The 15,741-nt window shown below is 40.7% G+C and overlaps 2 protein-coding genes across 2 annotated transcripts; both read right to left on the reverse strand.

The window, feature by feature from the left end:
• Positions 1–2,811: 2,811 nt before the first annotated feature.
• LOC137990815 (uncharacterized) lies at positions 2,812–8,067 on the reverse strand. The gene is made up of 2 exons (XM_068835921.1): positions 7,779–8,067; positions 2,812–5,209 (listed from the first exon to the last, which is right to left on the reverse strand). The coding sequence occupies exons 1-2, from the start codon at positions 7,996–7,998 to the stop codon at positions 3,735–3,737; spliced, it is 1,695 nt and encodes a 564-aa protein (XP_068692022.1). The 5' UTR covers positions 7,999–8,067; the 3' UTR covers positions 2,812–3,734.
• A 1,444-nt stretch (positions 8,068–9,511) lies between these two features.
• On the reverse strand, positions 9,512–15,430 carry LOC137990816 (zinc finger CCHC domain-containing protein 9-like). The gene is made up of 6 exons (XM_068835922.1): positions 15,287–15,430; positions 13,481–13,878; positions 12,796–12,943; positions 12,188–12,283; positions 11,153–11,227; positions 9,512–9,942 (listed from the first exon to the last, which is right to left on the reverse strand). Exons 1-6 carry the CDS (start codon positions 15,360–15,362, stop codon positions 9,806–9,808), a joined length of 930 nt encoding a protein of 309 aa, XP_068692023.1. The 5' UTR covers positions 15,363–15,430; the 3' UTR covers positions 9,512–9,805.
• Between the last annotated feature and the right edge of the window lie 311 nt (positions 15,431–15,741).

Here is a 15,741-nt window from a genome sequence, read left to right on the forward strand (position 1 = left end):
CTTAGCTTGAACTCCGACCCACAGTAAACATCTGGATTACTTGTCCCTAATTCACACCTTGAAAATGATATTTATTTTGAATTCTGGCTGACTATTTACATAACAATGATACTTAATTATATGCACGTGCCGCGCCGAGCACCTACAATCGAACTTGTACTCGTACGTTACCGTTAAGAGATCCCTGTTTTACTACTCTTGAAACAACCTATCCCTTTTTAATAATGCTAACCGTAACCCTAATTACGGCTAAAGGCACTGTTTAGGCTTAAGGTTGGTCCCTGTGATAGTTTTAGGTTGTCCAGTATTGCTGTGAACTGCTTTTCCTTCATGCCCCGTGCGTGAGGCACACTTAGAAGTTCACTGCGTGGAAGAGTGTACCACGCTTACAGTCTGATTGGTGCATCTTTCATGGGAAACTTTAATGCACGAGTCCATTGCAATTAAAATCGTTTCATGTTTCCCTTTGAAACGAACTTGTGTCTTCGTAATAATCAAGATGGCTAGCGAAGTAAAAGCGTCAGCAAAGGGAGATTTGAACATTTGGAAATTGTCCCTGCCTTATAGCCTATCCCAAGCGGTGCATAGAGTGGTGCAAAGAAAACAATTTACTTTCGTCTTCCGTGTCCAAAACCCGTATGGAAACGCACTCAGTTGGCAAAGGCAAAGTGCATCAGGAGATGGATCTGTTTCGCGATGCTCAAGAAAAAACTGCAATGGATAACCTTCAATCTGCGAGAACACATAATTTTCTCTCTTTACTGTCAGTGACAGTAAACTTTCCCTGAAAAAATATTAGCCCTAGCTACCTGTGGCCGGAAAGTTTACAATTGCCTACAAGACAAGGGCTAACATCATCTCACAGTTAACCATCGCCTAAACTTCGTCGACCCAGACAAACGAGCCCACAGTAGGGCATTGAAAAGACATGATGGGGAGTGAAACGAAGTATGCCTCGTACGGGAATCTTGCCAAGTCGGAATGATTTCCGTACAGGTCCCTTCTTCATTATGATCCACCACACAAGTACTAGTGTCTGGAAGCATGGATTGCTTGGTTGCGTCACTGTGTTTCGTGTCACGGATGTTGTTCAAGTTGTATTCATGTGGCTTTGATGATGACTCATAGCTTGCAAAACTTCGTGATAGCTTTGATAAACATTGGTATACTTTGATAGCTTCGATGTTACTCTCCAAATGGCAGTCATCTTCCAAATGGAATTTATTATCCCCCGTGAGCTTAGGGGATGAACAGGCACTGTCTTCTCACCATGTGTCTGTCGATTCCATTTCTACACGTATTAAAGTCTTCGCGTTGGTCAGTGAAAGGCGGTGCACAATTAATTGCACCAATGTGTACTTGTTCAGAATATTTTGCTTCACCTTCGAAGAAAGCCATTTCTTTAATTCTTCCGTTTCTTGCTTCTAAATGCAGCGGAAGGTGCTCAAACACTTAAGTATAAAAGCGACATACAGCTATGGCAGCGCACAACCACGCGAACAGGAAGTCACAGCTTTCTAAACTGTGTTGTGATTATCCATCCTGATTGGCTTATTAGATCGAACTTGCGGTTACGCAGGAGTGACACATTTGCATAAAGAACCTCACCAAAACTCGTGGACATATCCACGAGTAAAAATCAATTGTTTTCGCTCATTTGCATTAGATTGGGCACATGTAAAGTTCGACGTTTGAAACGGGCCTAAGTGTTTGATAGCCCTTTTGCATGATGACGTATGACTAGCTAATGTCACCACCAAGCCTCGAATTCGAAAATCAAACTTGTAAATTTTAATACAGCCTATTCCAAAATGGCCGCCATTTAAATATTCTTTTGTTTTTATTCAAATTAGCCCTTGATGCCTCATTCTTAAGCTTAAAATTCAAAATTATATTTTATCTTGAACGAGGCAACAAGGGCCAATTTGTATTCGCATAAATCAGCGGCAATTTTGGAATAGGGTTATTAGCATGAGCCGGTAAATCCCAAAGGAGCAAACTTGTCAGAAAACTCACGTTCGAACAGTTATGGCAGGTCCAGATGATTTAAATGATTTTGTGCAAACGAGGCTTGTGCACTCTCACATCCAGGGTACTTACCGCTTTGTCCGTGATGTCGACATCAACGCCGTTTTCATTGAAAGTGACAATTTGTCTGATGAGCAGTGAGTGCGGGGGGAGGGACGAGCCTACAAAATACCTACATAGATGAAGTAAGTTCCAGGTGACATAAATTACTCTGTTCCAGTTTGACAGCTATCGTTTGTATTATGTTGTTGACTGTCACGAAAGGGTGGGGGGGGGGGGGGGGTCCACGGGAACCCCAGGACACCCCCGGCTACGCCCCTGAGGTTGTTGGTTTAAAAATCTGCAAATAGTTTGGCTATCTGGTCTCCGACCTTGGCCAGTAAGGATTTTAAAAAGGGGACCTCGTCTGTCATCGCTTAAAGGATACAAGACCCTGCGGAACGGTGAAGAGAAGGGACGGGCAATACTGACTAAGTGAGTTACGGACCGAGACCGGGAAAAACGAGGGTCCGTAACTTTCAGTAGAAAACGAGGTCAGTAAGATATTTAACAATTATTATACTAAGGCGCGCTGGATATGAAGTGATAGATAAACAACGAGGCGCGTAGTACCGAGTTCGTTATAATCATTTTATGTCCATGCCAGGACGCCCGAGTAGAATAATTATTTCATTAAAAACTCCAGTATCAACAACATTGTCAACTAAAGCATCGATTTCTGCCTCGGTCAGTTCCGGTCCAAAATGGCTTTTGTAGGCCATTTTTTTCTCAGAGCTGCAAAAATGTTTTCATCTCGCTTTATTGATTTCAGACGCGTTCCTTGACCATATTAGATACAGCGGGTATATGAACTGATAGCCGGTGTCCGGCGAACCAATGAAAGTGCAGGAAATCTGATATCCGTAGTTCAGTTTTTAAAAATTATTATTATCTCTCAGGTAATCAGGCACGCGGGAAAAGAAACTAGTTGAAGTCAAGCGGAAGGTTCAACTACCGCAAAGACTATTGAAATAGTTGCTTGCAAGATTCCAACAGTTAAACATTACAAGTTAATGTAATGACCATCAGGATAAAACTTGCTAGAGAATGTGTTTTATATCAAAATTTCAAATTTAGCGGGTCGTACTGCTAAATCCAGCCCGCTAATTTATCCAATCACAGAGTGCGTACTATCTGAGAGATAATAAAGTTTGGTGCTTCTGTATCAAGGCTTCTTTCCAGCGATATATAGTTGCCTTCTTATCTACGATAGTCATTCAAACTTTTTTCTCTCTATTTAGCGGAAGCTGAAACTCAAATATTTACCGTACTGAGTACAAAGGAAAACAGTTCATGGGCACCACCGAGTGGTCGCTTTCTACTGAAGATTTATACTACAAGAAAGGAAGAGGAAGTTATCCATTTTCCTTTTGAAAAGCGTAGCTGCATTTTGCCGATCTTTTGAAATCATTCCTGTGACTCAAATTAATGACTCCCTGATTTGTCGCCGCGGGTAAAAGGGAACTGACAGAAATTTTTAGCGACGAGGGCTATTATTTTTCTTATCACACCCTACGCTTCTGGCTAAATGATAAAACTATATTGCCACAAGCTTGTACGCGGAGTAAATCAAATCATTTAACATTAATACTCATTCTGAAAACGTTTTACTTCTCCAGTCAACGAAAGATTGAGTCAACTTTTTTTTTCAAAAAAAGTAGTTGGTGTTAGTAGTTAACAAACCATGTCTGGCCAACTTTGTCATTGGTGTGCCCACGATCTACATGCTCACCAACTGTCCATCGGGACATGTCGCGCAAGCCAGTCGTAGACACAATCGTGAACCACCAATAGGCATTGGGCTGGATCATCACTTCCTTTTGATTGGGTGCTGACATCATGCTCACATGATTAAGAGCTTGGGCACTCACGTGTTTTCCATCTGGAGAAACGGCCAAGTTCTGACCCTTGTAAGCATATCCTTTCACTTGATCTCCTTGGACACAGCGAACATCCGCTCCAACTTTGACGGCCTCAACGAGATTACTTCGGTTTCCAGACAACACATTTCCTGATTTGTCATTTGACAAGACTTTCATCCACGGTCTGGTGTCAATAAACCACTTTACTTCCTGCTTGTTTGTCGAATCACCTCGGTGCTTGTGTTCTCCCACATTGTACCTTGTGGCACGAACAGTTCCTGTTGTGGAAACCATCAGCCAATACCAATAAGCATCATTCTGAAATCCAGTCAACTGATTCTTGCTGACATGTTTTAGCGCTTGGGCTGTCACGTGACCATTGCGCACAGACAGATTGTCGGCCTCAGCGGTGTAATAATTCGACGCGGGAATTTGGAATCGAACGCGATGACCAGACATCACAGCTGTCGTCAAGGACTGGAGCGATCCTGATAGCCGAACTCCATGAGCATCATGGGAGAAGACTTCCTTCCAGCAACCCTCGGCAAACCACTCGATTGCGACTTTGTCTTGGGTGTGACCCCGCGACTGGTGAAATCCAACTGTCCAGCGTGACATGTCACGCAACCCACTTGTAGTCACAACAGAGAACCACCAATAAGCGTTACTTTGAAACTGTATGCCGTTACCTCCATGACTTACACTAATGTGGTCCAAATTTTGTCCAGAAATGAACTTGGGTTTGCTATTAATTGCAACGTTTTGGATGGGAAATAAATAACTTTTAGAACTGACACATCGGATCTCATTTCCTCGTTGAACGCTGGCCTCTAGAGCTTTTAAGTTGCCTTGAACTTTACTGCCATTAGCCTGGTGGGAGTAAGACGGTATTGACAGCAAGGCTGAAACCTTTACATACCACGCTATGCTTGTCTTCTTACTATTAGTCCCACGATGAGTATTTGAGCCCACGTTGTATCTGGTCATCTGCATGCGCCCATCAGTAGAAACGATTAGCCACCACCAGTAAGCATTATCTTGAAACCTATCCCATGATTTTTTGCTGACGTGTTGAAGTAGCTGAGCGAACACGTGCCCATCACGCACGTGTACATTGTCCGTCTCCGTGCTGTAAGAATGGCCAGTCACCACCCGGATACGGGCTCCCGATAACACGGCGGATATTAGGGCATATTTCCATCCAGCTATCGTATTGCCATTTGCATCGTGATGGTATGCGAGTTGCCATGGGGATGAACAAATCTGGCATGATGAATTATCTTTGCAAAGAAGAGAAAAAAGGAATTTATCAGGTGATGCATGTGGGGAAAAAAAAACACCAGCTGACTGGATATAATGGTTTGCAGCAACAGGCGTGTGAGACAAACAAAACTCCAGGAAATACTTTCTCGGTCGTATCGCTTAAAATGAAAGTCACGTGCAAATCTTTTGTAGCTGCATCCGATTGCATTAGAAAGAAATAAAATCCCTTACAATCAGAATCTTATCATTTTGTAACAGCCTACACTGAAAGTCGAAAAAAGAAGGACTTCAAATACATGCACATTATATTCAAATTCAGTAGATGATGTGCTCAGAATTGGACTTGGTAAACTCGTTGGTCACGCATAACAAAAGCCTTGTTGACTTCCCCAGTCAACATCGAAGCACAAATCTCTTCAAGGCTTTTAAAGTCGCTAAGGCAACATTTTATTTTCAGAATTTTTCAAAATCTTACTACGAACTGATTGAGTAAAAATAAATCACGTGAAATAAAGACCTATCATTCAAGCCATGAGCAATTTGTTTACGAGTATTTTGCTGTACCGAGGAATAAACGCATTGTTTTGTTTGCTAGTAGACAAGATGGCCTGGTCCTCAGTTGCGACGCAAGCGTATTAAAGCATTAGCAACACATGCAAAGCGTGTCTGCCTTGGGTTTGCGTAGATCCATTCGGTGCTTATATATGCTTGCGTCGCTAATAGCGACAAGAGCTTAAGATTCTTCCAAACAAGACTTCTGGCTCTTGTGCGCGTGGCCAGTAATAACAGTGAGGCTGAGGTCTGTAACTGGCACATTTGACAACGTTGTTACAACGGTACGTGGTAACACTGTTTTAAAGGGGCTAGGTCACGCTATTTTAGGTAATTTTGTTTAATTTTGTTAATTATGAGCTCTAAACGTCATATTGGCAGAGCAAGAGTCTTTCATTTGCAAAATCACGGCCACATAACAACTGAGAATGATTTTCAAGCTTTGTAAATGACATTTTGATATAGACTGATATAAATTTGAAAAAAGGTGGGCCGACGTTTTTCAAATTTACCCAAACTCAATCCATTTCAATCCTCTCCAGTTTTGTCCATCCATGTCCCTTCTTGGCTTCCCTATGTTTTGTTAGAGTTCTTCTATAGTTTTGAACAGTTATTTTGATATTTTAGTTAATTCTATGACCATTCGATCAGTGCTGAAATTGCCTAAAATAGTGTGACCTAGCCCCTTTAAGTGCGACCGGCAATTTTCTCAATGTCACTGTCAGTGTCTGTTGCTCGGGTAACACGGCAGTCAGTGGTAAATAACCCTTTACTACGACTGGGCTTCCTCCTCCTCAGGCGCTTCGTTTCGCATTTTGGTCAAAGGCAAACGCGAAACGCGAGTGACTGGTGACGAAGCGCGAGGGACCACGGTCCTTTGCGCGCAGAGAGAGAGAGAGAGAGAGAGAGAGACGACTGAGTGGAACCCGCCCGATGCTAATCAAACGAACCACCAACTCAGGGTACATCCGGGTAAGTGTGCCGAGTTGACCTTTTATGGTGAAATGACGTGATAGTGGAATACAGTAGAACCCTGCTAACTCGAACTTCCAAGGAAAACGAAAAATAGTTCGAGATAGCGGGGTTGGTGTTTCAAATTATTTTGTTAATGATAAAGGGTTTGTATTCATCCAAGGCGCTGAATAAATTACAGTAAGGAACGATTATGGAGGGGCCAATCAAGATAGAGATGAAAGACATTTTGCGGGACATTTTATCAAATTACAGATCAGCAGATGCTGCAAGTGTGTTGCAACGTGTACTCAGAAATTTGTCGCTACGGAAGCGAATTTCGCACATGCCAGTATTACCACTCACCTAGCTTAGATGTTTGTTGTTTTCTTTTTTATTTCGTCTCGAACAACATTTTTTAATTAGAGTTCGAGTTATTGGGGAATACAGCAAAATTATTTCGAGTTAGCGGGAAGCTCGAGTTAACCGAGTTCGTGCTAACTGATAGTAAAATTTAATGACTGAAAAATAGATTCAAATTCCATGCAGGGGAAATTGAATATGTTTGAGTTAGCGATTTCGAGTTAACCGAGGTCGAGTTAGCAGGGTTCTACTGTCCGTTTTTGAGACGCGGACGGCAACCGGAAGAGAACATTTCGCGTGCCCGGACCGTGTTATCTCCCAGCTTTTTATACTACTCATCTCTAATGGAGAAAAGATACTCAGCAATATGAATGTGGTTGTGTGAGGGAAGGTTAAAAGTGAAAATAGCTCACTTCCGGTTGCCGTCCGCGTCTCAGAAACGTGCGTGCTTAAGCTCCATAATAATTAGTAAAGATAAACATACTCTGTCACAATCTAAGGCCAAGACAAGTATATACACAAAACATAGGTACAGGCAACAAAGGAAGGGAAAAACTCCCACTCCAACAAAGTGTGTGGAAAGGTCGTTGCTCTCCGCATAAATGATGCCCAAAAGGTACCAAGGATTGAGAGAGGAATGTCAGGGAGCTAAAGCGAAACAATAAGATAATCCAGTAACAAATTTAAAAAAAATACTGATGGTAAAGGACTCCAACAAACCTTTTTGCTCGCCGGTACTCAAGTTGTCAGCTTTAAGGGCCCTGATTTCTTGTTTAATTTCCGCCAACTGTTTATCGATGTTGTCGCAGTTTGGGCCGTTATAAAAGTTATAAGTGGCACACTGAGTGCTCTTTGTTTTGACACTTCCATCAGGTTTCACCACATTTTGACCGAATGAAGCGACGAGATAAGCGAAAAGAGTTAGGAAAAAGGAATTCATTTTCGCGAACCAAGCGATGGCCGAATCTGCCAATGTGTAATCTCCAAGACTTTACGCCAAGTGATAAGGCTCATTGGCACAGCCAATTTATATATTGCAGTGACCCTTTCATAAGTGTCATTGTGTTTCACGCCCAATCTATCAATCAAGGAGACCCATTGGTTACTTAATGACATGTTTTTTCGCAATCTTCCGGATGAACTTTCCATCACTAAAACTACGCGACACGTTCGGGACCAGATAGGCTTTAGATCCGAAACATGTTGGGAAAGTTTGTTTTATGGCATCAGTAGCATTTCTCGCTCATGTGGATCAACAATCTGCAAAATACTTTTAGAGCAAAAGCACGAGAAGCCACCACCCAATTAAACAGTGTTAAAGCGCGTTTGAACAAAGAGGCGCCTGATTTCTCAAGCTCGGCATGTTTCGCAAGCTTTGTAAATACAATAATGGCACAGGTCATATTACACAGAAAAGATGAATCCGGATGACAAATCTCGCAAACATGTCAAGGTGCCCGGGGTCAAGGTAGAACGCAAACAATCTACCCACATACCTTTGCCTTTTCAAAGTCTCTTTAGAGACGAGTTGACTTGGTGCACGTCGGAATGTTATAGGTCACGCGATTCTATGACCCATGGGAATAGTATTTTGAGGTGCTGGGAAGTTAAAGTAACCTGAAACGTTACAAGATAACGTAGTATGCTGACTTATGCTGGGACTAAAAAGTGGACGTCTGGATTTCCTACTGTAATATCAACAAGAGAATAACAGGAATCAGTTCAATTTAATTCTGTATAATAAATAAAATAAAATTAGTCTCATTTCACTGTTCTTTTGGAGTCTAGTAATAGTTGGACTAGACACTTTTCCCCCGGCATAGCAGGGTTCACATTGCAAACAAGTTGACGACTCAGAATAAAAATAGCGTGAAACTACTCTGGTCTTTGTCCGATTTTTCCTTTCGTAGTCTGGAAGTTTCCTTCCTCTGCTATGCTTTTCATTATCTATCAAGGAGACAAAGACCGATGACTCAGTTCTCAGTGAGCAATTCGTATTGGTAGGTAGCACGTGCGATACCTTCCTCTACGCTGACGAAAGTGAGGAATGGTCTAATTTTAGTCTAATTAGTATAGATTGGATTAGATCAGCCTAATCCTCATTCTAAGAGCTTTGGGAACTTTCGAGCTCACAGGCTTTGGAGACACCGAAAGACTAACGGGAATTGGAACCAGTTTTATTCGTCAAATCTCTTTAGGCCGATAGCACGGTCAGTACAATAAACTCAGCTTGTCTGACTTTTTATTTTCCTCCTCTTCTTTGCGGACGTACCAATCGGGGTTCGGAAAACTCTCCGTATTAGATTTGGTAGTTGGTAGAAAATGTTTCAGGAAACCGAAAGAGAAAAATTTTAAACCATCACAGAGTTACAAGAGCAAATGAATGTCGCAATTTGGTATCACCGTTAAACCGTTTCAGAGTACTATTATTTTGTTTCGTTTTGGGTTTCAAAGCAACACTGAGTTTTTACCTTAAAACAGTCACGGTAATCACTGAAGTTGCATAATACATGTATGTTACTTTTGTTATTTATTCGTGCACCCCTTTGGTCGTGTGACAATGGCCACATTGCCGCGAGTTATTATTTTTTTCTGGTAGGTCGACAACGCCTTAAAAAAGGCACGTCCATTGCAAGTCAGACTACAATAGGTTGAAACTTGTTGCTGTCTTCGCACGAGCGTCCTTTCACAAGAACTGAACATTTGGACCTCACAATCAATAAAGCATTCTTTATACGTCTCAGGTATTAAAATTTAACCACGCGCGGTTCTTTTTTCTTCGGGGCTTTAACAGAGGGTTCTTCCGTATCTTCCATCTCTGCGTCAGCACTGTAATGTCCTTTTGTATTCTTGGTACTATGAACAAATTTACCTGTCGATGAACCTACAAAGTACATGATTAACTGATTAGAGTGTAATGTGAAGTGCTAGTTTTCTACCCCATATGGAGCATGTAAGCGTTAGCCCTACTAATGGAAGTGGGTCCACATAAGGACAGAGAAAAAACTCTGACCAGGATGGGAATTGAACCTACGACCTTCGGGTTAGATCACCGCTGCTCTACCGACTGAGCTACATGGTCAGACGGGAGCAGGCCGTGGGAACTGAAGATGCTTAAGTCCCGGCAATGAACAATGATGTACAAGTACAAGGAAGGGCTACGTTTTTGCAAACGTTGGCCGTGTAGCACTTATACATGTATTTCAACAGATGTAGAAAGTACATGCACAAGTAGTGATTAAGAACGTCAAGTGAAGATATATTCGAACTATTCTAAGCAACCTAATTCAGAAAAAAAAAATTCGGGCAAGTCCGCAGCAGGAAAGAGAGGCTTGCGAGCTTGAGTGCTCCGCGTCAAATATTTAACAGTCACTACTACTCCACGAGCGCGCGTATCTGCAAACATATCCATATCCAAAAAGTTCAAATAAAAGAATAGTTTTATCATTATTTTTAAAAATTCTGAAGAATTTCAGTTTTACAAAATGACCGGAAGTTGTTTCAATTTTACAACGCAACCAGACCAAATAGGGTGACATGGCCGGTGAACTGATAACCAAGCTCGAGTAAGCCAATCAGAACGCTAGAAACCCAACATTCGAGATTGAAAATTTGGAATGGAAGATAGCAAATAAAAGAAATTAATTAGTAACTTCTAGGCCCAAAATCTTTTCTATCTTAAAATTTTCTACCAGTTTCATCCACTCCCAATAGTTGCATACACCTAGCAAATATAAAATTGCCCCTTTTAAAATATTAGGCATAATTTAGGGGACATAGCTCTTCGCACAACTTATGGGAGGAAAAGCTATGTTCGGATCATCCAATTTGCTCAGCTCCTATTTGAATGTTTCATACTCGGTCGGCGATAGGAACTTTTAATTTCCTCAAACTCGCACTCACTTCAATGATTAGGTCTAAGCACGGATTTGTAGTGATGAAAAATTAGGGTCAGGTTAGCTATCATTAAAATCATTATATAAGGCTCATCAGAGTACTGTGGGGCTACGACATTCATTTTCATCCAGCAACTACACTCACCCAGACAATCATTAAAAGCTCAAGGATTGTCCTTTGTAACAAGGCAAATTTACCTTTACTTTGTTTCTGTAGTTGTGGGCAATCTCTTCTGAAGTGTTCCACTGATCCACACATTTTACATCCCCCACCTGCAAAACGGGAGCTGGTAGTTTTATAGGCATAATATAATGAAACTTGTGGCTCACTGCTTCGCTTCTCGCATACTGCACACGATATATTTGTACTCGGGAAAAACAGCTTTTAGAGCAAAACAGAGATTGCTTGCAGTCTAATTCCATAATACATGAAAACCCAGCTTTCTTGTGGTAGAGTCAAATTTGTATTAATTAAGTGGACAGCAGCACAAGTCCCAATTCCCACCCCCCCCCCCCCCCCCACATTTAAGTGGACACTTACACCTTAAACTTGACTATTATGGTCATTTCTATTGTTAAAACCCTGTATTAAACAAACGTGCAAAAAGGATGCACGTTTTTGTCACAACGTTTTCATAGATCTACCATTTTAATAACTTCAACTAAACGAGCTGTCACATCTTTGTAGTCTGAGCTACATGTACAAAAAGTGATCAAAATACCGGTACCTGTAAATCCGTTACTTGTTTACTGTATAATTAAAGTCATTAAATCGCTCTGTTTATGGAAAACGATATTCCAGCTTTATTATATGCTCACGTTTCAAGGCTCTTTAATAGTGAGGAATATTGATATGACCCTTTAAAGATGAATTCTAAGGGAACCTGCTTTCAGTAGACACCCGGTAAATATCAAACAGGCAATAGCAAGGGTCCTGTGGGTATCCATTTAATACAGGTTTCACTGTAATTACCAGGTATCTTACTGATACGTGTACATTATAACCAATAGCCCATTTCCGAGTTGCTGCACGCCTCAGTTTCAAAGCGAGTCCTGGTGCACAACTATTCAAACGGAAATGAGTTGCATATTCTTATACAAAATCAAACTCATCACTTCGAAACCAAGACAAACAGCATTCAGAAATAGCCCATTTGATTTCTTAGCAATCTACACTGAAGGAAGAAAATACTGAGAAGATTATCCAGTAAATAGAAAGTTCAGAATTCTCACCATTTGGATAAAGCCCTTTTGGGTTGTCAGGACATGCCTTCGCTATGTGGCCATTTTCTCCACAAATAAAACATTTAGCAAATGGAAATTCTGTTCCTAAGGGCAACAAGATATCAAATCAACTTAAATATGAGACATGACTGTTAGGCAAATTATGTTCTTTGAATTTTTGGAACAAAAAGCTGAGCATGATGACAATAGTAATTACTATAATTACATTGTGTAACTTCACTTCACTTCAATAAAAAACTATTATCTCATAGTACATATGTAAGACTGGATGACTATAAGGGCACCACAGATGATCTACGGACTGCAGCAACCAGCTCTCTACATTCTTCTCGGTTCTCAGATTTTCTCATACTCCCGCTCAGTCTCAAGCCTGTCCACTCCAAGATGTACATGTAATCCTCTCACCTCTTTTAATATCTACCTCTCTTTTTAATTCCCTGTACTGTTCCTTGGACAATTGTCTTGGCAAGTCCTCATGATTGGATTAGTGGCCATACCACTTCAGTTTTCAGTTCGTAATGTACAGCCTGCTCCCTCCCAGAGAACCTTTAAACTTGAACATGATTTTTACAACCTTCAAAAGCCCTTCATCTTACCAAGAGCATCCTTTGATTTTTTCTTGCAGCTTTTAGTTGTATGCTCAGAAGATCCACACTTATAGCAGTGTCCAATATCTATCTCTGTATCTTTGGCCACTGGGCACTCCGACACCAAGTGTCCAGTTTGGCGGCAATGGAAACAAGCCTTGAGTTAAAGAATTGCAATTTAATTATACAGTGTATCATTAAACACTCTTACATTGAAATCAAATCACCTTAAATGTTAAAAAGGAAGAATCTGCATGTAATACCAGGGGTTTCAATAACTTCTGAAACAGCCGTCCATGATAGCCCATTAAAGGCGGCAGTTTGACAAGTTTATGATAGCATTTTTAGCGAAAATCAAGGCAAACTAGCTGGCGGTGTGAGGCAAAGCAGGTGGCAGTATACCGCCGGTAACCGGCCTCTATTGAAACCCCTGAAATACACTCAACAAAAATATTTTGATTCAAATTGAACAAGGAGTACAAAATTAATAAATCATTAATTCCAAAAATAAACACAAAATTGTTGCTTTCAATGAAAATGGCATCAAACAAAACAAAAAGCAAAAGTGGAAATAGTGCAGTACAAATAAAAGTGACAAAAACTGAATGATAGAAATCACGGTATAATTTATATATGCCTGTCTTATTTAGTTGACAATCATATTACATGTATTATACCATCATCATTACGATACCTTTCCTTTTGCTCTCCGCTTCCTCCTTGCTTCAAGTTTTTTCTCTCTACTTGCAGGATTTGCTGCTAGAGATTTATTCATTTGCATTCCTTTATTTCCAAAATTACCTAGTCCTTTCTTTGCTCTCATCAATTTCCATGTGTCCTGCTCTGCATTAATTGTTTTTTTCCACTCCTTTCCATCCTTCTTCACCTTAAAGCTACCATTTTCCCCTTTTTCAAAGACTTCAACATCTTCCTCTTGATATTGTGACTTCTTTGATATTTTCTTCTCCCCACTGTCCTCATCAACACTGAACGCCTTTCTCTTCTTATCACTAGATTTTATTTTCTTCCCACCTGAGTGCGTATTGTCACTATCAGTGCTGCCTTTCATGGTTTTTGAACCTTCACCATCACCTATTAATAATTTGAATAAATTTACAAGAACCCTCTTTTACATAAAAATTCAGTTACTTTCTTCAATCACAATTTAAAAGGTTGAAAATTCGTTAATTAGAAACAAGAGCTAAGAATATCATGCAAAAATGGCTTCAATTTAAGTCTTTCTTTTAACTTTTTGTATTACATGTACAAACTTAAACTGGCCTGTCAAAGCATGATTTTGAAGGCAATTTTTATCGTCCACCCAAGCGAGGATAATGTGAGAGATACATCATGCATCGTCAAATAGGAACTCGAAAAAATCTGAGCTCCAGATGGGATTCGAACCCACGACCCTCGGACCGTGATCTAGTATACATGGATGCTCTAACCACTACTGAGCTACTGGAAACTCCGTTGTGAGCAAGGGTGAAATGTGAATATAAAAAACGACTGTATCATGCAGTCACATACATGTAGTCCAATTTTTCGATAACCATATACATGAAATTATTATTCTTAACTGCATTGCCTAGTCACAATAAGGTACATGTATACTGGCAATAAAATTATCACCTCACTAACTGCATCACGCAGTCACATTAACCCATTGACTCCTGGGGGTTCCCCATTGATGAGTAAAATAATATTGTCTGATGTTAGACAGAGTAAAACACTATTGCATTAGACAGAGTAAAATACTCTTGCGTTAGACAGAGTAAAATACTAAGTATGGTCAGTTTAGGCTGCTTTAGGGTTGAAAGGGTTAATTAACTTAATAAGACAGTTTTTCAGTGAGTGATTAACCCATTGACTCCTGAGGGTTCCCCATGGATGAGTAAAATTGTCTGGCGTTAGACAGAGTAAAATACTACACATGGCCCGTTTAGGGGTGAACGGGTTATAGACGTGTCAGAGATGCAACCAACTAAACACCCAAGTCAGTAATATGAGAAATACATGAAAGATAATTTATACATTCGATCTATGGAATTGAATTGATTTCTATAATAAAGCAAAATGCTAGTTGCTTCATGGCTACAGGCGGAAGGACAACTGAAAAATCAGCGTTCTAGGTAGGATTTGAACCTACGACCTCCATAACACTAGTCGGTCATGCTCTACCCATTGAGCTGCTGGAACTCCTGGGGGTCCTACCTGGGACTCTGATTTTTCAGTTGTCCATTCACTCACCCGTCGCCAAGCATCTAGTTTCCCAACCTTCCCGTGGGCGCATTACACCATATAAAACGTTGCATTTGAGCTTATTATATAAATGTTGTTGGAGGATATGATTCCTGAAATTGCAATCTTGAAATTGCGGAAAATACGCCGTCAAAAGATTAAAAAAAACCTCGATATCTTAGAATGTGAGAAGACACGTGCACGTGCAATTTATGGAAGAAAACATTAGTGGCCGAGTATTCTGCATCGTTATCATTACCTCCTGAGTTCACAAGTTCGTGCCAGGGAGTAGCTTCCAGGCTAGTCTTTTTTGAAGCCCGAGCAAAACGAGTCATTTCTTTTAACAGGTTGATTTTGTCAAGAAAGAATATTAATAAAGTTACAGCAATAACGACAGAGAGAATGGACATAGTTATCGTTATGTATGACCCATGAAATGTCCTTCGCAAGAAGTACTGGTGCTTGCCAACTATTCTTGCCACTAAGCCGCGGATACACGAGCGATTTTTGTCTCGGGCCGGTGATTTTCAGATTTTGTCGCGTCGCCTGCGCGCCAGGGTGGCTACACTTGTGACAAATTTTTGCGACAAATTGAAGGCCGCGCGAATCGCTTACTTCAAGAGAGCTGAGCACTATAAACAGACATCCCTACTTTAATTTCATTGGCTAAATACTCTTTACTCACGTCGCAAGCGCGGGCAAAAAGTTGCAGGG

The sequence above is a fragment of the Montipora foliosa genome, chromosome 2, assembly GCF_036669935.1.
Source record: "Montipora foliosa isolate CH-2021 chromosome 2, ASM3666993v2, whole genome shotgun sequence".
Lineage (NCBI taxonomy): Eukaryota > Metazoa > Cnidaria > Anthozoa > Scleractinia > Acroporidae > Montipora > Montipora foliosa.

Bases quoted from the DNA above. Each gene is read 5' to 3' on its own strand.
- LOC137990815 (XM_068835921.1), bottom strand. From the start codon at position 7,998: ATGAATTCCTTTTTCCTAACTCTTTTCGCTTATCTCGTCGCTTCATTC. The intron at 5,210-7,778 runs GTTTGTTGGAGT...TTCTTTGCAAAG, and splicing joins GAGTACCGGCGAGCAAAAAG to ATAATTCATCATGCCAGATT.
- LOC137990816 (XM_068835922.1), bottom strand. From the start codon at position 15,362: ATGACTCGTTTTGCTCGGGCTTCAAAAAAGACTAGCCTGGAAGCTACT. The intron at 11,228-12,187 runs GTGAGAATTCTG...CCCGTTTTGCAG, and splicing joins AAAAGGGCTTTATCCAAATG to GTGGGGGATGTAAAATGTGT. The intron at 9,943-11,152 runs GTAAATTTGCCT...TGTACTTTGTAG, and splicing joins ACTACAGAAACAAAGTAAAG to GTTCATCGACAGGTAAATTT.